This window comes from Coregonus clupeaformis, chromosome 30 (genome assembly GCF_020615455.1).
Source record: "Coregonus clupeaformis isolate EN_2021a chromosome 30, ASM2061545v1, whole genome shotgun sequence".
In the NCBI taxonomy this organism is placed as follows: Eukaryota; Metazoa; Chordata; class Actinopteri; order Salmoniformes; family Salmonidae; genus Coregonus; species Coregonus clupeaformis.
The window spans coordinates 36,773,989-36,800,351 of record NC_059221.1 but is presented as its reverse complement, the minus strand read 5'-3'; the positions used below and the strand labels follow the sequence as shown (position 1 = coordinate 36,800,351).

The 26,363-nt window shown below is 42.8% G+C and overlaps 1 protein-coding gene across 2 annotated transcripts in view; it reads left to right on the top strand.

Moving 5' to 3' along the window:
* LOC121545317 (sterile alpha motif domain-containing protein 10-like) overlaps positions 1-26,363 on the top strand; it is a 132,111-nt gene that overhangs the window by 98,615 nt on the left and 7,133 nt on the right. For both annotated transcript variants that reach the window (XM_041855731.1, XM_041855730.1), the window contains exon 4: positions 4,356-4,496. In XM_041855731.1, the coding sequence (XP_041711665.1) occupies positions 4,356-4,496 (141 nt within the window). The remainder of the gene's footprint in view (positions 1-4,355; positions 4,497-26,363) is intronic.

The following is a 26,363-nucleotide window of genomic DNA, read 5'->3' as shown; positions in this document are numbered from 1 at the left end:
TAAACACTAGTATTGCACACAGAGTGAGTCCATGCAACTTATAAATAATGTAACTTGTTAAGCATATTTTTACTCCTGAACTTATTTAGGCTTGCCATAACAATGGGGTTGAATACTTATTGACTCAAGACATTTCAGCTCTTCATTTTTTGTTAATTTGTAAACATTTCTAAAAACATAATTCCACTTTGACATTATGGGGTATTGTGTGTAGGCCAGTGACAAAAAAAACAAAATGTAATCCATTTTAAATTCAGGCTGTAACACAACATAATTGGAAAAAGTCAAGGGGTGTGAATACTTTCTGAAGGCACTATACAGACAGGCATTATGGTAGCCCCCTGAGCTTCAGATCTCAAGCAAGTTTATTCATCACCTGAGCCTAGTTTTGCAAGATACCTTCTCTACACTCTGCTACTCTCCACCGCCCAGAGAACTGAAGCTCCTGTACTCAGAGAGTTGGGACCAATTCAGACAGGTCTCTGAAAAGGCTTAGCCTGAGAAACCAAATCTCACACAAGTTGTATTTTTAGTTCCTTAGCTGGTTCCACAGCTTCGCTTTTTCAGCTGCGGGACTTAAGAAATGGTTTACACCCAAATCTTTCACAAGACGATTTAAAGACCATTCATGCAGTACAAGCTAAGAAAGGAACACTTTGTTTTTGTGAAAGAAAAGGAAAGCTGTTGAAGCGGACATAGTCTACGGTGTTCTGGATTCGCACACACATGAAGCATACACATTGCTAACAACACATCCACAGTCTACGGTGTTCTGGATTCGCACACACATGCAGTATACATATTGCTAACAACACATCCACGCACACACACACTCACACACGCACACACGCACACACACACAGTACGTACTGTATATGAGCGCTCAGTTCTCTTAGCCTTGAGTCAGACAGCACAGAACAGGTCCCTTTCAGAGCCACTCACAGAGAACAGATTTCTTTTCTAAACTGCAGTCAGCCATCACTCACTAAGTCACTCTTTACCTTGATACACGCACACACACACGCACACGCACACGCACACACACACACACACACAGTGTTTGTCTGCCTCAGGGTTACAGATAACCCAGCAACAGCAGATCATATCTCTTTTATTTATTTATTTATTTATTATATTTATATATTATATTACAGACACTAGCAAATGCATGAACACACACACACACAGACATGCACACACACACACACACACACACACACACACACACACACACACACACACACACACACACACACACACACACACACACACACACACACACACACACACACACATACAGACACACACACATACAGACACACACACAGGTGCAGTCAGTTTGTCTCATTATGTGTATAAAATGTGGAAGCTATAGACAGCACCAGTGACCTGGTAAATAGAGAATCAGCTAGCCATAGAATTACATATAGAACCTGAATTATAGGTGAATTATAGGATTTCTGTGCAGCTATAAATCTGCCTGTGAAGGGTATAGTACTAACCAATGTGATGGCGAAATCTGCCCCACTCTCCAACAAACATGATATTTAGAGTAGGCTGTTATACAGATGTGTTTGATGCTATTAATTAGGCTACTCCCATGACCTATTGCTAGCAAATGCCCATGTAATTCAAGTGAACATATTTTCCCTGTCACGACTTCCGCCGAGGCTGCCTCCCCTCCTTGTTCGGGCAGGTTTTGGCGTTCGGCGTCACCGGCTTACTAGCTACTGCCGATCCATTTATCATCACTCCATTTGTCTTGTCTTCAATCACACACACCTGGTCCTTATCCCTCATTAGTCATGGTATAAGTGTTCCCTCTGCTTCCTTGTCTGTGTGGGTGATTGTTTATTGTGGAGGTTAGTGAAGCTCGTGAAGCTCGTGGAGCTCGTGTATTGTGTATCGACTGGAGTATTTCCTGTGTGCCTTGTATTTTCCAGTGAGCCTGTTTTGTGCCCTGGAGTGTGTTTGACGCATTTCTGCGTAAACCTGTATTTTGCGGATTAAAGCCTGTTATTCTGTGATTTACCCTCCTCCGCCTGACTCCTTCAACACCACCTCATCACATTCCCTCAGTTTACAATTGCATTAGTTAGAGTTGAGTGCTTTGTGTTTGTTGCCGCTTCTCGGAGCTCCGCTCGTGTACGTCCGCGTTCTATACGAGGCACACCTGCAGACGTGTGCATGTATGTAGGCCTACATCCACAGTTGCTCGAGAAGCGTGCACCACTTTTCCTGTAGATTTTGTCATTGAATGTATTATTTTGGTTATTGAGATCTCTGCTATTAAATGTACAGGTCGAGTTAGAAAGGCCTGTGTGAATCTGAGGATGGTTATTAGTCTTTGGTAGATATTTTAGCCCAATACAACCTCTGTGTCGGGTAAAATAGTTTTCAACCAGTTACTTGGTTATGTGCAACCATGCTTGTTGAGGCAATGGTTTAGTAGGCAATGGTTTAGCCAGGGCCAGCCCTACCAATAAGCGACGTAAGTGGATGCTTTTTTACCACAGATTTTCATAATTTTTTTGTAATTCAGTCAGGGTCTCAATTTACTGTTGAGAGTAAGAAATAGTAGAATACACAAGGTGCAATTTCGAAATATGGTTGTGCATCAGCAGTTTTTCTCTTGTTATGTCAGTCACTGACAGTCACTCAATAAGCCCATCTCAGTATTATTATTTGTTTTGCTAGGTAAGTTAATTTAGCCAGCTATCTAAACCTTGTAGTAATCATGACCGAATTACTGACCCAGGCACTCAGGGCATGTGTCAATAAGGGATCATAGCTTTCACCTGGATTCACCTGGTCAGTCTGTCATAGAAAGAGCAGGTATCCTTAATGTTTTGTATACTCAGTGTAAATAACCACTGCTACCTGCACTATCCTTCTTCCTTAAAACCAACATTTTTGCATCGTATCCTTTTACCCTGCCTGCCTACCCGTCTGCCCGCCCATAAGAAATGTTTACCACAATCTGTTACAGAATATTTAATGTACAGGATCAAGGTCAGAAGTGTGTGTGTGCCATCAGCACGCCCGCACGACAGTACTGGTCATGCTTGTTAGTGCGCGTGTTAAGCTACACCCTGGACCATAGCTGTATAGCTATGCCATACAGCCATAGGGTTCTCAGTTTAACAATTGACCACAGCGGGGCTCTGTCTAACCGTGTCTAACTGTGTCTAATAACTACGTGCAATACGGTTTTGGAAACCTCAGAAACTCTACTTTCATTTCTCTCCAAAATAATAGTTAAAATAAAAAAGATTCACTTACTGTGCTCTGTTCTAACATTAAGTGTCCATATTGTGGCGGCCATGACAGAAATGTCTCCCTTTTGCCCTCAGAACTTGTTTATCACCAATTAACTGTGTCGGTGCGTTGAACGAAACGGTTTCCACAGAAACAGTTTTCTTCTCCCTTCTCCCTTTATTCTCACCTCTTTGAAGGCGCTAGCTGCTATCTCTATCTGCAGGCCATTATTAGGCTCTGTATTAAGTCTGTCGGAGGGGAATTGGATTGGAGCTCTATTCATCTGCTTTGTCTTGTTTGTACACAAAGGAACCAAGGGCAGCTTTTCTAGGACACCATGTTTCTGGGGGCAGGAAAGAGAGACGCACTGGCTGAGGTGGGAGGGAGGGAGAGGGCTGGACAGAGAGGGTGTGTGTGTGTGTGTGTGTGTGTGTGTGTGTGTGTGTGTGCTGGGCTTTTGAGGTGTATCCACATACAGAGGCGGAAATGAGAATGGATGGATTGATTAGGAGAGCTAACAGTATGAGTAATGTGTCAAATCATGTAGACCTAGGCTGCTACAGCTTTGATGGATTCCTTCACTCTCCTCTCTATTGAAGGACAAGGCCATACCATTTGTGTGTGTGTGTGTAATGAAGTAGACATGCATGTGTCGTCTCTGTGTTTGTTTGTTTGTGTGTGTGTGTGTGTGTAAAGCGTGATGCTTACTGTGGATAATGGTATGTTAAAAGTGTGTGTCCCTGGGGGTCTAACACCTTGGTGTTCTAGTTAAAACATCCTCACTAAATCATCTGGCTGAATAAACCTCACTAAGCCATCCTGCTCGGTGTCATGATGACTCGTAGGAAAAGCAGAGAAAACACACTTAACCCTTAGACGTAAATCAACAGCGTAAATCTCTCTCTCTCTCTCTCTCTCTCTCTCTCTCTCTCTCTCTCTCTCTCTCTCTCTCTCTCTCTCTCTCTCTCTCTCTCTCTCTCTCTCTCTCTCTCTCTCTCTCTCTCTCTCTCTCTCTCTCTCTCTCTCTCTCTCTCTCTCTCTCTCTCTCTCTCTCTCTCTCTCTCTCTCTCTCTCTCTCTCTCTCTCTCTCTCTCTAGGTCGTGCTTTGCTGAGGTTGAACGGGGAGAAGTTGGAGAGGATGGGCATCGTCCAGGAAACATTGAGACAGGAGGTTCTACAGCAGGTCCTTCAGCTACAAGTCAGAGAGGAGGTCCGCAACCTGCAACTGCTCAGCAGAGGTGAGCAGTGTGTGTGTGTGCGTGCGTAAGTCTGTGTGCACGTGTGTGTTTAAGGACAGGTAATGTGTTCCATAAACACACATATCCAGACAATGTGTGCTGACCTGGATTCAGCTGTTAATGAGGATAGAACACAGCAGTATAAAATACAATATAGGAAGGTAAAAGTGTATTATTAATATCATGAATTTGGCATCCTATTTATAGGGCTAATGGTAACTACTTCTAAACTTCCAAAGATCCAATCAACATTAGATTAATGATAGTATACTTAGCTACACGTTGAAATGAAGGTGTCCTTTGTTTTGCAAATCAGATGTCAATGTAGCCTACTTAAACCCAACCTCAGTCCGAATTTACTTTCACATACAATTAGAGGGGTTACTCTGTCAGGGTGGAATAGTCCATTATAATGAACCAGTCTGTGGGTGATTAATGTGACTTAATGACCCTTAATGACACTTTCTACTATTATGAGAAAAACGTGGATTATATTAATATTGATATGAAATATACAGTAAGTATATGAATATAAATACATTATTGATCTATTATGAATTATTATTCGGCTGTATGATTCATAAACTTTTTTTGAGGCCTTTTTTGTCAACATTGTGTTCTCATTAACCTGGGCACAGTGGCCTCGAGCGGAGGGCCTCAAGCGGAGCATGGGGAGGCCTCAAGCGGAGAAATAAAATGTAAAAAAGAGAGAGAGATAGGGAGAGAGAGGGACAGGGAGAGAGAGATAGAGAAAGACAGGGAGAAAGAGAGAGAGAATTAAAATGCTGTGTCGGGCATTTCTGTTAATAGAGTAGCAAATTTAATTTCCCAGTTCAACAAGCCTTGACTGTGTCCTATCAGAGACAGCTAATTGAGTGGCCCTATAAAACACCTGAAAACCAAGGGGACGGGTGGGCGTGGGGGGGGATATGTGGTGGAAGGATGTAGAGAGGAGAGGAGGTGAAAGGGGGATGAGGGATGAGGGATGGAGGTGAAGACTGGGTTGAGGTGAGGGAGGTGAGAGAGGAGTGATTAAGGGGGTAGGGGGTGGAGGTAGTGAGTCTTGGGATGAGGAAAGGAGGAAGTGAAAATAAGGGGAATGGTTAAAACGTCCGCATGCTTTGGTTCGGCTGGCCAAACTCGGCTAGGCAAACCGAACGAGTGTGCTCGCGTACTCCCTTAAAAGACGTTTGCTTGAAAAAAAGCAGGGGAAAGCGGCGATATTACCCCTGGGACAGTAGAGGGTGATGAGCTGGTAATAGCTATCTACAGCCAAAGAACATAACCCCAGGAGAGTAGAGGGTGATGCGCTGGTAATAGCCATCTACGGCCAAAAAATATTACCACAGGATAGTAGAGGCCGATAAGCTGGTAAGTGACGACACACCCAAACAAGGAAGAGAATAATAAAATTGAGTACACAGAGAGACACTTGACTGGGTGGAAGGGAATGAAATTGTAGACCAGTTAGCCAAAAGAGCTTTGAAACGAGATATAATTGATATCAATATTCCACTGGGAAGAGGTGAGGCCAAATGTAAGATCAGAGCCATTTTGATAGATGTCTGGCAGAAGAGATGGGACTCTGAGCCCAAGGGCCGGCATTTATATGCCTCCAAAGAAAGGTTGGTGGACCAAGATTCAAAGATTAGGAAGGAAGAGGTGGTGTTTGCTCGATTGCGCTGTCGTATATGATGAATGGTGGCAATTGCTGCTGTCAACAAAGAGTCCGTTATGCTGCATCATGTTAGAAGTTTTATTCATACCACGAGGTTACAGCATAAATTACAGACACGCGTTGTCCGAGAACTGGCTCCCAAATTGCTATGGCGTTCTAACGTCTCACCGTTTAACCCCTATTTATAAACACTGCTGCCCCTCTTCTGGCCAATCACCAGTCTCCCTGTCTACAACCCACCCCCTGTCTGTGGTATGTGGTATTACACCTAAAACATTCCCTCTTGATACTACCATAAACAACATTCCATTTCTTCATGAAAACATTTAACAAAGGCATAATCTTCCAGATACTATATTCCCCCCCTTTCGAGACGAACTAAACGTCTCGAAACCAAACAGAATAGGATTATGACTAGTAACAACTTATCTTATTAAGTATCTTTAACCTTAAACCAAAACATTCTCCTCTAGAGTGTAAATACCTTTCTTATGAAATATGAATAACTGTTGATGAAGTGTGAACACATTACTATGAATTATGAACAAACTGTTTATGAAGTGTGAACACATTACTATGACATATGAAGAAATCTCTATGAAGTGTAAATACATTACTACTGACATATGAAGAAATCTCTATGGAGTGTAAGAAGCGAAAAACCGTCCGCAGCCATCCATCCATATCAATCAAGACAGTAAAATTCTCTCACGGTCCCTCTGCCCCCAGGCAACCACCGTCGGTACTCCAGATAACCTCATTAACCATGTAAATGCATTTGAAACTATGATGTAATTAAATACACATGTAACCAAAATCCTATCCATAAATATCCATTGTACAACTGGTCAACCATCGAATCGTACAATGAATCTCTCCCCCCTTCCTAGACCTTCTGTCCCTAACCCCATCGAAATAAACAAAAGCATCTAAGTTCCTCATCTGCATTCAATAACATCAAACATCATTCTACTAAAATCAATACCTAAGAATATGACACAATTATGTATTACACATCAAATATGTCTATATTTCATTGCAGACACTGGAATGTAGTCCACTACACTTCATCTCCTCCGTATTCTCCTCCTCCAATCTGACTTCCACTGCATCGTTGATGATGGAATCAGCCACACCCTCCTTGTTTCATCTCCTCCAGTCATATTGTCCCTTCATATTGTCTTTGTTTGAGTCACATGTTCCCCCAAATGCTTCTGGAATGACAAGAAAATAAACGACCAAACAGTATCCTTTGCAAAACAACCACTTTCAAATTAAACCTCCATTTCACCTAAGAATTTAAAAAATGATACATAAATGATGCATGAATCACATTAACCTATCCCCCCTTGATTCATAAATCATACTAAAAATCATACTAAAATCAGCCTACAAAATGTTTTCTTTGAAACAATAAACATAAAATGATCAAATAATCAAAAGGATATTTATCCATCAGTTCCACTTGTCAATCTTTATCCAGATCAGGAACAGTCAACACCGCATCTGAGTGTTGTCTCCAGGCACCACTTCTCCAACCTATCTCAATCTCACAACTTTATCAAAAGTCAGTACAAACATCACACAGTGTTATCAAAGCTGAAACTAAAATCTGACCCATCACTGCCCCTACTGGCCTAACTGATCTTGCAACCAAATCTTCTCAGATCTCCCAAATGTTACACCATATCATGGAAGAGGTCCCCCCTTCTCCCTTAGACTCATTCTCCAATGGTAGGCTTGAAGACTATGACATGTAGCCATGTCACCCTTTTAACCCTAGATTTAGCTGTGTTCGGTGCTAACTCTCTTTTAATAGTAAAAGCCTCATATGGAAGCTTCAATGTTGACATGTAACCAAATCCTGTCCATCCCTAATGTAAGAATATAGATGCTTTATCACCCCCAAACCCCTAAATATCTCTAAGATTCCCCCATAGTCACATTGTCAGTCAAAGCTAATCATTTAACCATCAAAGTCCTGCTTTTCTACTACCTGGTACATAAAAATTACATTATATTTGTCATCTCTAACCTTATGTTCATGCTTATCCAAAGTTATCATATAACATCCCAATATGATATTCCCATAAACATACCCTTTACCTCATATGTTTTATTAGAACAACAACAACTTTTAGCCCTCAATGTTTCACCTGAATACTTCAGGTTTCCACTGTTACCTGACCTTACTTTCCATCTAACAATTCCCATAGGGTAATCCCTTTACCCAAGAACACTTAACCCTACTGTTCTGACAACTTACATTATTTTATCTGTCAATGACTGTTGCCGATACCACAGTCATGACAAAGCATAACCCTGACCCAGACCCGCTAGAGGCTGCGCAACCGTCCAACACGTCTTGGGCTGGCATCCCCAACAGACATCAACCCTCAAGATTCCTCACTGATTCTTACAGAATGAGTTAATCTATCTCTAATTTTCACAACAGAGGAACGAGCAGCACTGATCAGATGCCCCCCTCTGTCATCAAAATCAAAAGACCCCATCCCGCAGCTTCCATGATGAATCTCTCTTCTCCGTTTCAGATTAATCTATATTGCTCTCTACTACTATCTGCTCTGCTTTTTAACCCTATTCAGTCGTAACCTAAACCCCTGAGTCTCTCTTGCTGCCTCCCTTTAATTTCAGAAAAGTTGTTGTCATCCTTCCTACATTTGCTATTACCATCGTATCATTAATCCCTTCCCAAAGTTACCATTAACGTTGTTGATTTAGTTGATGAATTAAAACCCTTAATTCCCTCTAGTGGGAAACTACCAACATCCTATTCGATTATTCCCTATTGGAGTGACTACTGTAATAAACTTATCCTTAACTCCCTCTGTGACTGTGGAAAGTTTTACAGACTTCAAATCTTCCATTATAAGCATCACCTTACAAATTACATAGCCCTTTAACCAATAATTCTTAACCGAACAAATTTCTATGCTTTCACTAGATAAGTACACATATTCTCCCTGATCTTTATCTGTAACCTTACGCAAAATAAGTGAACAGTCACTCCTAACCCTCTTCTAAACTATACCTCCTTTTACTCCTGGTCCTGATAACACTTATTCTCCATAATTATCTCTCCATATGGGAGAAACGTCCCATCCTAAACCCTAATAAGTGTTTTCCCCCTAAAATTGGTGCTGTATTGGTTCCCTTATAATCAAATGCAATATATTTATGACTTTAATACCTATCAATGTTGAAAGAGTTAAATTGCTTCTCTCTGTTGTTCTAATAGACTGAAGTGTTAATGTCCTTATTTACTCCTAGTTTCCCCCAGTTTTCCCCCTAAAACTTTGAACTCTTTCCTTGTACTTCCATCCATCACCACTAGTGTCACTTTTCCCCAAATCTCAGTCCTATCTCTAAATCCCCTGACTTTCAAACTTTTGATTACACAAAGTACACCTATAATGACCTTGATCTCCTGCTGGAAACTGTAAATATAGATACTCAATCACCCTCAAATCATTCAGCAACACATACTTTCTCAATGCATCTGCTCCTAATCGATTTAAACTCCTACCATATCTTCCCACTAAACTTTAAAATGTCCTTCCTCACTGTTCTCTCTCTGTCTTACTACTAACTTTGAAACTTAGCTTACTGTCTCAGAGTTCCTTCACCCCTAGTTCTCCTAACTTATTTTAATCTAATCTTTTCTCTCATAACATTTTAAAACCTTTTCCCCTGATCTATTGACAAAATCTCTTACCACCAAATTTTTTAGAATATGTGATTGGGAAATTTCCCACCTGCTTCTGACTCCTTTACACACACTTGGCAAAACCGACTAAACACCTTTTTAGCCTAACCTCAAATCTCTTAGTGTAAGAATATAACCCAAAATAACAGTCACCCCTATTAAGTTTTTTTCCCAGACAGATTGTCTAACAGGCAATCTAATACATTATCATCCTTCCTATGATATTATCTTTTAAGCAAATGATTCCCAAAAACCCTACTTCTTAAAAATATTCTACCAGACAGTCAGTCATTTAGTGTGCATCTTATTGTACACTTCAATTTCTCTTCCCAACACTACAATAACAGTATCTTCTAATATTAGTATGTCTATTTTGATTAACTGTTTTACTACCTCAAATCTCTATCCTAATCTAATTAGTTTATTTTACAGAGTGATATGTTTAACCTCTTTAGGCTGAACCCAGATAAGTTTTTCCCCTATTCACTATCACTTCTAATGGTCGGTTGTTTTTACTTCAATTGTTGGCTATTTTCTCTTCTTCTCTAATCGATGCTATCAGCTGATACCCCCTTCTGGATATTCTAGGCACTCTAGAATATTTAGTGTTCACCTGGAGAACAGGTGATCTTGAATTGCCCCTGTATCTTCCTTAAAAATGTTCTCTGTTCTTCCTCCTAACTTGTTGCATGAACAGGTAAAGTACCCAATCTGTCCATAATTATACCAGTCTTCTGAAAGTTGCTGAAAGTGTAGCTGAAATATTCCTCCTTCTTCTTTGTTCTTCTCCCTCTCCAATTCTGTGTCTGTCCAGAAACTGGCGGTCGATATGGAACATCTGGTCCCCCCTTGGCTGGTACAATTGCATTTGATATTGTTCAGTTGAAGCTGTGACAGTGATTGTTGATTTGGTTCACTCTGATTCTTCATACTTTTCTTCTTCTCCACCACCAGTTATAAGTTGTATTTGATTGAGTTTTCTTCGTCCAGTTCTTCTCGTTGTGGACCTATCAGTATTCTTCAAAAGGTTATCTTCTAATTTCTGTTCTTGAACTATCATCTTCCATCATCTTCTGTGCCAGTCCTTGTAGGACAAACTCCTCTTGAAAATAAAGCACCTTTAATCTCCAAATCTTCATCGCTTTCTTCATCTTCAACTTCCATCAGAGATCAAATCTCTAGTATCCATTTCTTCTTTCCTCTCTTGCCACTTCCCTCTGATCACAGAGTCACCTCCACCCATGACCTCTCATGAATCACTCTCATTCTCCATCATCCTCTTCCCCTTCATCTTTCTAAACCTCCTTCTCTTCGTTTCCAGACATGTCGGTTCTTCTTACTTCTGGAGTTTTGAATTCATCTTCATCAGTCGTTTCTGCTCGTATTCGTCTTCATCTCTGATGCCATAATCACCCTGCTGGATGATGTCTTTCTGCTGAATCCATATGTGAGAAAGGTGTACTAACTTCTGCCATTAGTCTCTCCTAACACTACTCTAACCCTGCTTTGATTACTTTGATTAAAAAATGACTATTTTAATCAATTTTCCCTATATCAAGCCCTTTTAAATTCCTTTATTGTGAACTATCCTATTTTAGACTATATAAGTTATATAGGCTTCCCCCTGTAATTCTTAATATAACCTAAACAAATCCATTAACCATCCTGAATAATTAAACCCAATTTTATTCCTATGTCACCAATTTATCCATTAGTGTTGAGTATATTACCACAACCCATCAAATGCAAGTAAATGCAAGTTAGTCATCTTCAGACTAAAATACCCATAAACAAAGCCCTTCTAACCTTACAACCCTTCAATACTCCAATTCCCATAACCCCTTGCTCTATTAGCTCTAATTATCATAAATGTACAGAAGACTCCTCAATCCATCCTGGATTCCCAACACATCTGTAATTAAACCCCAGTGATGCACATAGCCTCCAAAATGCAATTTTTAATGAAATAGTATTTGCCAAGTCTATGTAAAATCGTCATAACATCACATATCCTGTTAGGGAAAGATTTTGTAACCATAATCAGTACCAAAACCTTTTTGACTTGATCCTCTGCCACGTGACGTGATCACTTCCTGTATCTCCTCGCTCCCCCTCTCTCTCCTGTCTCTCATGACAAGGAATAAAGACACAAGAACAGCTTTTAGTAGTTCATGCCATCACTGAGTATTTCCAACCATTCAATATTCATTCGTTCTACCTTTTCCCTCTAAGACTAAACTCAAAACTAACTAAAACGGCTCAAAAACATTTATTTTTATTCGTTATTTAATTATTTAATTCACTCTAAGACTAATCCGTTACCATATATTTAATTTATAAATTCAATAGGTCCCAAACCAGTTTCATCTTAACCCCCACCGTTTAAACTAGAATCATCGTGTTAAAATCTCCCCTTGTGCCTATTTGTTTGGTCGTCTGTGTCCCTCTGTCTCCCCCTGCAGTTTAACCAATGTGTTGTTCTGCAGAATCCCTCACGCATGCCAAATATCATTTTAAAATTAAACGCATCCCCATACATTTACTAAATAGATCGCTCCAAACCATTTCATTTAATTTTAATCGTCTTTTTAATTTAATTAATTATACTCCGTCAACATATATTTGATTTATACCTTTACTACATATCGCCAAATAGTTTCCGTTCAAATAAAAAAGTCACTCTAACGATTTTAAAAGATGGTGTCCACCTTTCCTTCTCAGTAGCTATTAAACCCCTGCAAAGAAACCCCTAAGACCTCTGACCCTAAGCCACCATTTTGTTTTGTAGGCTCAACGCGACCTCATGTCGTAGTTGTTAGCCCCCGTAAAATCACGCACATGCGCACAACCCTTAAGCCCATGCTTCCCACACAATAGACCGATAGCATTACGCTACAGCGTCACCCATTATATACCTTATAATCACACAATTACACATAACAGAGCTCACAAAACATATAACCTGACTTACAAACACATAAACAAGTTTAAGAGACTTTCACCCGTCGCAACGGAATCTCTAAGGATACGTTAGCCTGTAGCACACAACACAATTAGCCCTTAGCCTTAGCCACTAGCTACCTGCAGCCTACCACACAGAAACATACCCTGCACTGGCCTATTTATTTTTTTAACCTATTTCTCCTACCGTTTTTGTTGCCGAGACTAATGACCATTACACCGAGAAATCAGATCCAATCAAACATCCCGTCGGACGAGTCAAATCATAATCACAATCAGATAAACCTCATTAATCCGAGCTCTCTTTAAAAAAAGAAACCCACCGAATATACATTCTATCGTATACACGGATTTGCCAGCCCATTATCTAAAATGGCCCCCTCGGGGTCTTGAAGCGGTCCAGTGCCCTAAAGAATGCGCATATCTGCCTTAATCGTCATTGTCACCCGTTACCAATGAAATCTATCTTAATGCTCTAAATCCTCATTGTCACCCGTTACCAATGAAAATCTATCTTATCATTGCCTATCGTTACCAATGAAATATAAACTTATTGCTCTAAATTATCATTGTCTATCGTTACCAATGAAATAACATTTTAGCAGACTCCAGTCGACCAGCAAACAACGCCACCTGAGGCCAGGTTATAATGGAACATCCCCTCAGTGTACACAAGTCATATCAATCAACAAACTCCGAAGCAGCAAGAACACTCACCCCTTTCCATGCCTCAGAGAGAGTTAGCTCGGCGATTGACTGAAACACAGAAGAGACGCAAAACCAGCCCCACGTTGGGCGCCATTATGTCGTATATGATGAATGGTGGCAATTGCTGCTGTCAACAAAGAGTCCGTTATGCTGCATCATGTTAGAAGTTTTATTCATACCACGAGGTTACAGCATAAATTACAGACACGCGTTGTCCGGAGAACGGCTCCCAAATTGCTATGGCCGTTCTAACGTCTCACCGTTTAACCCCTATTTATAAACACTGCTGCCCCCTCTTCTGGCCAATCACCAGTCTCCCCTGTCTACACCACCCACCCCCTGTCTGTGGTATGTGGTATTACACCTAAAACATTCCCTCTTGATACTACCATAAACAACATTCCATTTCTTCATGAAAACATTTAACAAAGGCATAATCTTCAGATACTATAGCGCTTAGGACATTGTACATTGAACTGCGTCATTTACATCTGATTATGGCAAGCATGTGAATGGTTTGTGTCTGGAGTGTATGGTCGATGAAACGGTGGAGCATGTGTTGTTATATAGTTGTAAGTATGTTGAAGAGAGGGAAAGATTGAAGTGTAGGGTCATTGAGGTTGGGTCATTGAGGTTGGACGGGGTTGGGGGGGGTTGGGGGGGTTGGAAGGGATTCTGGGGATGGGGGAGGGTCTATTAGAAGGTAGTAGGGCTCTTTTTTATTTTCTCAGAAGTACAGAGTTAGGTAGGAGGATTTAGAAATGACTGCCGTTATATCATAGAAGAAGAAGAAGAAGACACTTGACTGGCGAGAAAATTGAAGTTGTGCGAATTGCCCTGAATCTACTAGATTTGATGTACCTAGCAACACATATAATAGGCGAGAGTCGGAGACGGAGATGATGGTCAGTGCGACAACTCAACAGAGAAAGAACAACGGATTGGGAGTATGCAATGCTAGTCCAACAAAAACTACAAAGGCACCCACTCCATTATCTTGATGGCAGTGTGTGATGCCCGCTACAAGTTCACAATGGTGGATGTAGAGGCATACGGTTGAGAGAACGATGGTGGAGTGTTTCAAGAGAGTTATTTTGGGTCTAAACTGCTGCAGAAAACCCTCGATTTGTCACCGCCAACTGTCCTGCCAGGTACCACAACGCCAAGTCCTCATGTTTTCCTGGGAGATGCAGCTTTCCCCCTACATGAGAACCTCATGCGCCCATATTTAGGTATGTTGATAATAGAATGTTAGAATCAATTTAACTTTTTCTGTTTATAATGTTCCTTGTTACTGCATACATGTATGCACCTCTATATGAGAAATGCCATTTAATCAAGGCTTTTGGAATATGGTTCCTGGAAAATGGTATGGTGTTATTTTTGTTGACCAAATAGGCTATATTTTATATCTGAAATATATTATCTTGTTACCTCTCATTCACAGGTGTCCATCTCAATGAAGCTGGGCGTACCTACAACTACCACCACTCTCGTTGTCGGAGAGTCCAAGAGAATGCATTCGACATCATGTCTACAAGGATGAGTATTCTTGGTCGGCCAATCCAGTTTATCCATTTACATTTACATTTGAGTCATTTAGCAGATGCTTTTATCCAGAGTGACTTACAGTACAGTATCTTTCATTTTAAGATAGATAGGTGTGATAACCACATATCACAGTCATAGTTAGTACAATTTTCCTCAATAAAGTAGCTATCGGCAAAGTCAGAGCTCGTAATTTCATTTGTATTTTTTAAGTACCCCTGAAAAGGCTAAGGACATTGTGAAGGCATGTGTGGCCCTCCACAACTACCTGTCCTCCACGGATGAAGCTCATGAGCCGAATGCAAGATCCGTGCCTCCCGCTTTTGCCGACACACCCCTCCCTTCTGGCAACTACAAACCTGGAAAGTGGAAGAGGGTTGTGGCAGAGGACAACAAGAGCCAGGGAGACTCTCTCGTGCCAGGGCGACATGGCTTGCAAGTGAAACAAGAAACAAGCTCAGGGACTTCTTCCTCTCCCCCCTTGATGTGTGCCATGGCAGGAAGACATGGTTAGGAGAGAACAACTCAACCCAAGGCCAGCCAATCATGCCGAATAGGCCTTTGTTTGGACTGCTCACACACACACCCATTGATGGACGCAAACAGTTCTTTATGTGTGCATTGTGAACCAAAATACTTTGTACAGAAATGTAGCATTTTAATCTTGTTCATAAAATGAAACTTGATTCTATGTTGTCTCAGTGTGCATTAATTTAGATTAGATTGAACTACACCACACAAGTAGAAAGCCTGTACAGTCTGTAGCACACAGCTCTACTCAACTGTGTCAGCACTTGATGTTCAAATACAATGCATTGAAACACCTTGTATTGAGATGAAGAAACGCCAACAAACAGAGCTTTTTCAGCACACAAAAATTAACCATTATTCTTGCCTCTGGGCTCTGAAAGTAAACCAAAATACAATACAACATTGTCTGCTAAGAACAGACATGTAAACAACACGTGTCAATGAAATATAATTAAATTGTCAGACAATAAATCAAATTATTTGTACAATAGTACAAATGTGTCCTGCGAAAAACAGACATGTAAACAACAAAAGTGTCTACGGAATAAAATGAAAGGGTCTAGTGTCTGAACAACAGAACAAGTTGTTCATTTCACTGTGGTCCCAGTCGTTCGGTCCATATCCTCTTCTTGAAGTCATGCAGCTGGGGATCAAATTCCTCCCGGAGTTTTGCCGACAGTTGATCCATGAAATCTGCTATAGGTGCCAGGGCCCTGTGGAGAGGAGGAGAAGAAGGGGGGAAATTAGAGGAGTGTCTGTGGCGAACAATGTGCATGGTGAGGAGTGGAGGAAAGAGGACAACAGAATATGGGAGAGGGGATCAGAGTAAAGGAGGAGAGTCTGAAATGATTTACCTCTGGGACAAGCTGGTGACTCGGTACATGACGTTCTCCAGATCTTGAGATCTGTCTTCAGTCATTTGGAATGCCGTTGCAAGTGATGTGTCAAGGGATGAGTTTTCAGCTCTTTTCTCCCTTCTTCTCACACCCCTGCTACTACTACTGCTGCTCTGTGGCATTGGTGAGGAGCAAGCCAGTGGAGTAGGTCTTAGAGGTGGACCCAGGATAGAGCTTCCCAGGTCATGCATGGAGATTGTTTCCCATTCTGCACTGCAGCTCAGTGCGGCAGATGGGCTGGGGGCTGATGACCAGTCAGTACTGGGGGCAGAGGCAGTGCTGGGGGCAAGTGAACAGGCAGTGCTGGGGCGCAGAGAACAAAGTCTGGTGCTGTCCCCATTCACTGGTGTTTGTACATTGAAAAATAAAAAAGTAGAGGGCTATTGAGAACACATATCCAAACGATCCAAAACAATCAATGAGAAAACATATCAAATATCATTAACCAAGACTACAATAGACTATAATGTTGCAAACAACTCTGCTCAAACGTTTGCAACATTTTAACTAGCTGGACCTTGCTACCGAACTTTGACTTCGGTGTTACCAACGGGGGAAGCTTATGATTTTCTTTCTCTGACAAGATTATGTTTGATCAATAAGTTATAAAGACCTTTAGTTTAGTTGATTTGGCTTCCTTTCTCTGCACAAGTATGTTGCTAGACTAGCTAGCCAGCCAAGTATCTGGTGCTAGCTGACTAGCTATTGTTAGCAAACATGGCTACTGTCTTCGTCGACTACAGTAAAACATACTCTGGTGAAGATGGCATGTTGCTTTCCATCTTCCTATGCTTCACGTGCCGAACAAGCCAGGAAAGCCGCAGCAACATTTCTGGAGTAGCCTTTCCACCGGCATCTCTACTGCCGCCCTTGGTTATTTTCTTCACCCAACTTTTTCTAACAAGTGATTGGGTCGGACTCCGCAATCTCCCTCCATGAATTGGCCTTTACATGCTAGTCTTTATATAATGCATGGCTAGAATCGTAGAGGTGCAGGTACTTCCACATTGAGTTTCAGGCTGATTCGAGAAGAAGAAGAAACTCGCATCACCTCTACAGTTGAACAATCACAGACGAAGGGGCGTAGACTTTGGCTTTCGAACTTCGGCTTGCATCAAGACATTTAAGGGGTGCACGAACAGCCGAAAAAAACCTTGCCAAAGACCAAAACGTCTCAAAATGTAAGAATATATGCATTAACTATTCAGAAAATGTTTCAGATGGGTAGCATGCGGACGCCTTTTGTGTGGAAGGTTTAACAAAGGAGTTCAGATTCACAGTCCTGTCACCTATCTGTCAGCCTGTGTTTTTCAAGGTTGGTGCTCCCCCAGACAGGCAGACACACATGCACGTACGTGCACACATACACACACACACACATGTTTATTATACTATCCTTGTGAACACCAAACAATTTTCCTTATTTTACTATCCTTGTGAGGACGTAAAACCAAAAGAACACACACTCACAGACACACACACACACACACCCTCAAGCTCACCCAATCCTGAGTGATTCTCTCCACAGATGTAACATTTGAGCCAGTTTGCTACAGCATGAAAATAACCCTGCAGCAACAGGAAATGTGAATTATTGTGGATTATAATTAATGATTGTGGATAACAATTAATGGACACTTTTGTAGGTATTAATAAATTTTTCGTAAGGGAAAATCAAGTCTGAAATTTCAACGTGGAAATTACAAACTTCAGAAGCATTTTTAAACCTCAAATACAGTACATGTTTTACATTTCCTCCATTGCAGGAAAGTTGTCCTGCAACAGGAAGATCAAATTAAGATCCTACATCTGTATATGCTGTCCTATAATTATTTTAAATGTTGTATAGCAGCCTGAGACTTTAAGTGGTGACTCGTATCATACACTGTCATTTCAGATTCATCTGACAGAAATCAACATGATATTAAATATTGATCACTAGTTTTTTGAAGTACAATGATTTGACTGAAATGAATGCATCTTGCTTGGCCCCCCTCCCCCCCTTCTCTCTCTCGCTCTCTCTCCCTCCCTTTCGAAAACTCTACCCACATGTACATATTACCTCAACTACCTCAACTAGCCGGTGCCCCCGCACATTGACTCTGCAACGGTACCCCCCTGTATATATAGCCTCCCTACTGTCACTTTATTTTACTTCTGCTCTTTTTTTTCTCAACACTTTTTTTTGTTGTTGTTTTATTTTTATAATTTTTATAATTTAAAATAAATGCACTGTTGGTTAAGGGCTGTAAGTAAGCATTTCACTGTAATGTCTGCACCTGTTGTATTCGGCGCATGTGACCAATACAATTTGATTTGATTTGATTTGGTTTTGATTTCTCTTTCTCTTTCTCTTTCTCCCTCCCTCCCTCCCTCCCTCCCTCCCTCCCTCCCTCCCTCCCTCTCTCTCCTGCCTCTCCCCCTCTCTCTCTCTCTCGCCCTCCCTCCCTCCTCCTCTCTCTCTCCCACCCTCTCCCTCCCTTTCCCTCTCCCTCCCTTTCTCTCCCTCCTCCCTCTCACTCTCTCTCTCCCTGCCTCTCCCTCTCCCCCCTCTCTCGCTCTCTATCTCTCTCCCTCCCTCTCCCTCCCTCCCTCCCTCCCTCCCTCCCCCTCCCTCTCGCATGGGCAGTAGTTAGTAAACAAAACAACATTGTGGGTTTGATTGGATATCCATCCTCAGGGCTGCATCCCTCCCTGCTCCCTGCTCCAGCCTCCCACTGCAGCAGCATGACCATCTTTCTATGGGAGGCTCAGATGCTGACAACACTGTAATTGCAAATCACCCTGAGCACAGAACCCTATTATATCTGTTGCAAATTATTAGACAAAAAAATCTCCTCGCGCAATTACAGAGCAAGATCATGAGAAAACTGCTAGTAAAGAATATTGTGTTTGAGCGTGTGCGTGAGTGAGGGCTGTTCGTGCTGTTTGTGCGTACATGTTGCGTGTGCTAATGCGTGGGTGTGTGTGCTTGTGTCGGTGTCTGTATGTACATGCTCTTTCACTTTCCCTCTGTCTATTGATTTAATCATCAGTGCCTTTGTTACGGTCCTTAACAAAACACCTCTATTGTCTTGCATCAGAGCAGCCTGTTCTTTGTTTGCTTCGCGCGCCACGGCCTGAATATTCTTCTCTGGATGCATGTATAACCCATTCCTCTCCTAAAAGAAAAAGAAAACTATAATATGCATGAACGGCCAGGAGTCTTTATGAATTTATAAAATGTTTGCACATCTCTTAGCTCCCACTGTCTGTGTGTGCGTGTGTGTGTGTGTGTGTGTGTGTGCGTGTGTGCGTGCGTTTGCGTGAGTGGAAGCCAGAAACAGGAGATGGAGTAGGCTGTCCGATCAAAAAAACATTTTTGACGAATGGGTTAAATAATATGCTACTTGTATAGATAATCCTCTAAGGAAACCAATGGTCGAAACCTCATGTCTCTATCATCAGTTTTTATCCTTGAAGGATGGACAAAATTAGAGCGAGAAGAAAATCTGGAAAATAGCTAGGCTGGATGCTGTGCGAGAATTAAGGCTACCTGACAGACTTACCATTGAACTCGACATCTTTCTTATCAAATCCGGAGGACATAAAACAATATAGAGGTACATAAAGGTAAAAAAGAGACATGACATGTAGTATTTTCATGTTTTAGTATACACTGTTCATATTAAAGGTGCTACAAATAGGATTTTTTTTAAATTATTGCATTGTAATTTCAGAAAAAAATCCATAATACAGTTGAATCAGGAAGTTTACATTTGTGGAGTGGTTGAAAAACGAGTTTTAATGACTCCAACCTAAGTGTATGTAAACTTCCGACTTCAACTGTATATCTGCCACTAATAGTAAAGCTGTGTTCGAATACTCATACCTACCGCACTAACCGTACTATTTGTGACATAAATTGAGTATATAGTATGGATATAGTTAGTATGCCAAAAGTTCCCAGATGTCGTACTACATTCGCCAAAATACGAAGTATACAAACAGTGGACAGTATTTCTGTACTTTTAGAGCCCATAATGCAATTCTTCAAAATGGGCGTGGCTTCACATCATTTTCAGATTTGAAGAAAATGGCGGAAAGTTTGCAGCTGAAGTCCAACGACAGCGGATACAAATTCATTGCTTTAACTAATTATGACAAATGTTAAGAAAATGTTGAGCAATGTAATAAAGTAATGACTTTTCAAATAAGTTACCTTACACGTTATGTTGGCTGACAATTTGTTAGCTATGCTATCCTTACGAACCACATAGCATATCATTACAGCAGTATGTACTGGTATGTTAGCTAGCTACCTACCTAACGTTAGTTGGCTACTAATACATCAAACTTGTCAGTATATTAACTATATGCTAACTAACTACCCAACGTTTATTGACTTGATTATTCCCGTCATTCTTAGCTAAGTGGTATAGTTATTGTGCGTTCTCAATGGACATTCTGGTGCTTTCGTAAATTCGCTCTGGCTATCTACTCTGATTTCAGAGCACTCTTGTCTGTGTACCAGAGCGCAGAATAAGTGATTCATTTACGAACGGTCAACACCCGTTGAATATGGCCGATGTCAGTAAACGTCGGCAAAAAAACGTTATTAAATTGTTGCCAGCAGCACAGTTACAGTCACCAATGCTCTGGATAACATGAAAACTGCCTAACCAGCTCTGCTAGGGCGAGTAAAATGGTCAGAGTGAGGTGTTCTCTCATTTGTGTCTGGAATTAGCTAGCCAGTTAGCTTGGGTGCTTGACTGCCGTTGTAAGGCAGAACGCTCAAATCAACCCTACTCCTCCGCCAGAGCGTCCAGTGCGCGCTCTGAACTCTCCCACAGCGAAACACTGAATTTATAAACGGACAATCTGACAACGCTCAGAATTTACGAATGCCCAGAGTGCACTCCAGATTGAATTTAAGAACACACCAGAAGTCGTCAAATGTCTAGCTAGTAATGTGTTATGCTAACAAGCTAGCAAGAGCATCAACTTCCGGTAGACAGGCGAAGCGCTAGTACGCTCAACTGAAAGGATACCGTTCGTTTACAGTATACTAAAATGAAATTATAGTATGTAGTATATACTCATTAAGTATGTAGTATACAGTATGTTAGTGTGGGTATTCGAACACAGCAATTGTGTTTCACAGTATTACTTACCCGCCGGTGTTGTGATTGGCTGTGATATTTGCCTATTGATTTCTTCCGCTGGAGCGGCATCTGTTGTCAAACTGGGAAAGCTGTTCTGACTGTGGCTGTGTTATCAAGTGGAAATCGCTAATTTCCTGGTTGCTAGAATTCCACACTGTTCACTCAATTTCAGTTTATGTGAGAAAACAAGCACTAAATAGTGTAGGGAATCGCTGTACCATCTAAATCGCTGTGAAATATATTTTCAATAACAAAACAAAAAATATCGTTTTTACAGCTGTTTGAAGCTGGTGGACCAAAACTGAAAGTAACTTTCATTTTGGTCCACCAGCGTCAAACAGCTGAAAAAACGATATTTTTGGTTATTTAAAATATATTTCACAGCGATTTCCCCCCACCCCCTATAAATAACTGGGCTCTAGCATCACTCCTCCAGACTCTTCCCAAAGGCTACAAGGGAACTGACAGCTGGACTAGCATAGTCCCTAGCTCAGGGAACTGTGGTAACTTGAGTAACCTTCATTATATTTCGCTTGAGGGACTATGCTAGTCATTAAATGGGATGACAATAACAGAGTAAGTCGGTTCTCGTAAGACACAGCCTAGAGCAACACATCACTATAGGTGCTCGAGGCAGTACCCGGCCCAACCACAGGTTACTTTGTTGGGAGGGAAGGGTAGCACAAAGCACAGCTGAACTCACACTGTGAGGATCAACCACAGTCACCTGGTAAAATCTTGAAAAGGTACTGGGGGGTGCCCAGCTGGCAGCCGCACATATGTCAAAGAGGGGGGCTGCCTTAAGCAGTGCCCAGGAGGTGGTAACTCCCCTGGTGGAGTGCGCTACCACAGAGGATGGGGCTGGGGGGGCCAGCTAGGCTATATGCTTGCAGTATAGGGTCTACAATGAAATTTGACAACCGTTGTTTTGAGAGAGGCTTATCCTGTACTCTGTCTCCAAAGTACACAAACAGCTGATCAGAGCAACGGATCGCTTGAGTCCGCTCCACGTACATGTTTAGGGATTAACATTATGATCCCCAGGGGGCATGGAGGTGGATAAGGCTGTTCGCACCATTTTGCTGTTCATGTGACCAAGGGGCAGGACCTTTTGTAGGAAGGCAAGATTAGGCCTAGACGATAACACTCATCACTAACAGACAAACCATGGAGCTCGCCAACCCTCTTGGTAGAGGTGATGGCCACTAGAAATGCTGTCTTAAGAGAGAGATGTTTCAAGTCTATAGTGTCTAACAGTTCGAAGGGCGGTCTGGATAGTACTCCAAGAACCAGATCCAAATTCCATTTGGGAATTGAGGGGGCTCTTGAGGGGTGTAATTGACGGACTCCCTTAAGAAATCTGGCCATGAGCGGGTGGCTGCCAAGCGGCCCATCCTACTCTTCATCATGACATGCTGAAATGGCTGCTGAATATACGTTAAGTGTGGATGCAGCCCTGCCAGCATTGAACAAAGACCTCGACAACTGGAGCACAGTTCTTTTGCCGCAAGTTTCTGTTTGAGCCAGTTCCCTCCGATAGACTCTGCCCAGGCGTATCCCACCTGAAAGGAAATCCAGGGATCGCCATCTTGCCAGTGATCACATGCATTCCTTGGACACAGTCAGGCGACTATACCTGTGTTCCTTGGGATGTAAACCTTGAGCATTGAACTACATCTGCAGGGTCTCAAATGTGTAGGAGGCCCAATTGGGTCAGAAGAGAGGCTGCGGAGAGGAGACCCATCAGACTCTGACACTGAAGAACAGTCACCTTCTGGTCTTAAACAAAAGGATTGAGGTGATCTACAATTTTCTGGGCTCGCTCTTGGGTGAGGTGAGCCCTCATTACAGACGAGTGGCTCCGCTTGCCCACAAATTTCACAGTTTGAGTGGGGACCAGGTGGCTTGTTTGCATGGTCAACCTGAGGCCTAGCTCTGAGATGTGCTTCAGGAGAGATGTTGTGTCTGCTGCTGCCTGTTCTCTTGAATGAGCACAGATGAGTCAATCATCTAGGTAATTCAGTACCAACATCCTCTGTGATGTTAGGGGGCTAGAGTGGCATCCATGCCTTTTGTGAACGTTCTTGGTGCTAAGGAGAGGCCGAAAGATTGCACTTGGTACTTGTACGCCATGCCGTTGAAAGCAAAGCACAGGAAATTCCTGTAAGCCAGGTGGATCGGTACATGGAAGTAGGCATCTTTTAAGTCGACAGTGCTGAACCACTGGCCTGGGCTAATAGCCTGTAGGATGCGGGATGGCGATAGCATCTTGAAGAGGAGTGTTTTCAAGCACCGGTTGAGCGGCCTCAAGTCCAAGATGGGGCGAAAGCTCTATAGAACCCACTGTGCTCTTCTGATGGTTTGAGTTGTCTGATTGCATTCTTCTCCAGCAGGGAGGCAATCTCCAGTTGGAGAGCTTATCTTTTCAGGGGGTTGGCTGTTGTAGTTGACCAAACCCCCTCTGAAAGGTGGTGGCCGGCATCGGAACTAGAGTTTGTACCGCTGTAGTACTGTATCCAGCACCGAGGGGGACTCCACAAGCTTCTCCCACTTTGCCTGATGGGCGTGGGAGAAGCGGCCGATGCCGGAGCCACACCCATCAGGACGACTGAGGGGGCTCATCCTTCTACAGAGCAGAGGAACGGTGCTTGTTGTGACGCTGCCTGTGCTGGTGGTGGCGCCACTGCTGACAGGGAGCCTGTTGACGTGGCTGATCAGGGCGTGGCTGGTTTGGGGGAGGGCCCAAGCGGCCTTTCAAGGCAGAAGAGAGCTGAGGTCTAGACTGCAATGGTCTCTGGGTAGGGTAATACGGGCAGGGGGACCCATGAAAGACTGCAGGATCTCTCTGTCCTTCCGCAGCTTCGCCGTTTGGTCCAAAATGGCGTCCACACCAGGGCCAAAAACTTGGCCTGGGGTGATGGGGAGGTCCATAAAGGGTTACTTCACGGAGGCCGACATCTTTGTGTGTGAGAGCCAAAGCTGTCTGCGTTACGAGATGACCGTAGACAGGGGTTTTCCATTAGCACGTGACATCTCAGCATTTAAGAGGGAGTGGAGTGTGGACACCTGAGTCATTTCAGCCGTCAGCTCAGGGTCATCGTCGGTGGACAGGCGAGCTATCAGACCGTGTAGGTATGTCTGCAGCAGAGTGGTCGCATTCATAAGGCAAGCCACCATGGCCAAGGTCAGGAAGGTGTCCTTTAATTGGACGTCAGCAGCCTGGTGAGGCCCCGGAGGACAGTAGGGAGACTTACCAATGATCTCCTTGTCTGTGAGGACCATGGCCGCAACAATGGGGTCCATGACAGGGTACTGGTCCAGTCCCAACTCCTCGGGGGAAGCCATGAAGGTCCAAGGCTTACATTGGCTTGAGACATGGAACCTTGAGTTCAGCTTAGCCCAAGTCTGACGCAGTTCCTTGGAGAACTTGGGGCACTGAGGTATGTACACTCTGCCCGAGCTGCTGTTAAGGTCTGGTTTAATATCCAGAGCTTTCAGAACCCTAGAGGGGAGCTCCTGAATACAGTGTGAACTGAAGAAGAGGGTGCTTCACTCTCAGCCCTCTCTGAGCTATGGATCGCTGACCCAGAACCGGCCTCAGTGGTCTCTTCGTCTAGGTCATTACCAGCAAAGATGGAGATAGCATCAGGATCCTGTCTTAAGTCTTCAATGGAGCCTGTCGGGCTGAGAGAGTGGAGCTGCTTAGACAGAGAGGCTGCCTGGGCCTCCATCTCATCCAGAGTAGGTCCCCTGTCCTTCTTGGACTGCTTGGTGGGCGGGCCCGGCGCTGAGGAGGGTTGTTTACGCTTGAGACCGCTCCCGGAGCCTCTAGCATTTGTCTCCCTCATCACAGCTAATCGTGCATCACATAGGCGTGGGCCAAGAGTAGCACAATAAATGCAGCTGAATGGGGCCTCCACAGCCTAAATGGTATGCTCTAAACCTAGGCACATCATACAGGTGGAATGGGCATCAGCCGAAGCCAATACTGCATTTATCGCAGTAGTATGGCATGGTGGATAATCTTCTCTCTGTTTGAACAAAAGCAGAAATACAGATATGTCTTATAGAACAGATCATCTGTATAACACCCCTTTAATCCCAGGTTTAAGTATAAAGTAGTTCTGTTCTCACGGCAATATGTGAATTAAGTAATAATATATTCTATGGATATCAGAATATATTAGGGAAATTCCACTGACAATCCCCAAAAGGTATGGATGTGAGGAGCCAAACTCAATTGACACAGTGACAGACTGTGAGCAGAGGTCTTGAGAACAGACTGGCCAACTCTTGTGAGATTAGTGAGAGGCGCGCGCTCTGAATCTCACTCCGCCACCGGCTACAGCTCGAGCCAGTAATGAGAGTATGCTAGTTACGATGCAAAGCCTGGACATTGAGGTGCGACTCGGCGTTCACCCGTCCTACTTCTGGAAAGCAACAGTGTTTAGCTACAGCTAGATAATGCACATAGTCTCCCCTAGCCTGGGTAGGTGTGGTACCCAGCCTCAATCTCCAGAGAGAAGAGGCTAGCATCCAGCTGAAGCGTACAAGCAACATGTAACCAGCGGACAGACACAGACAAGACAACTAAGCCTTGCATCGTGAACAGGTTGGCCCAACCCATGCACCCTACTTCGTAGCACGGTGTCGACCTGTAAGAAACAAAACACT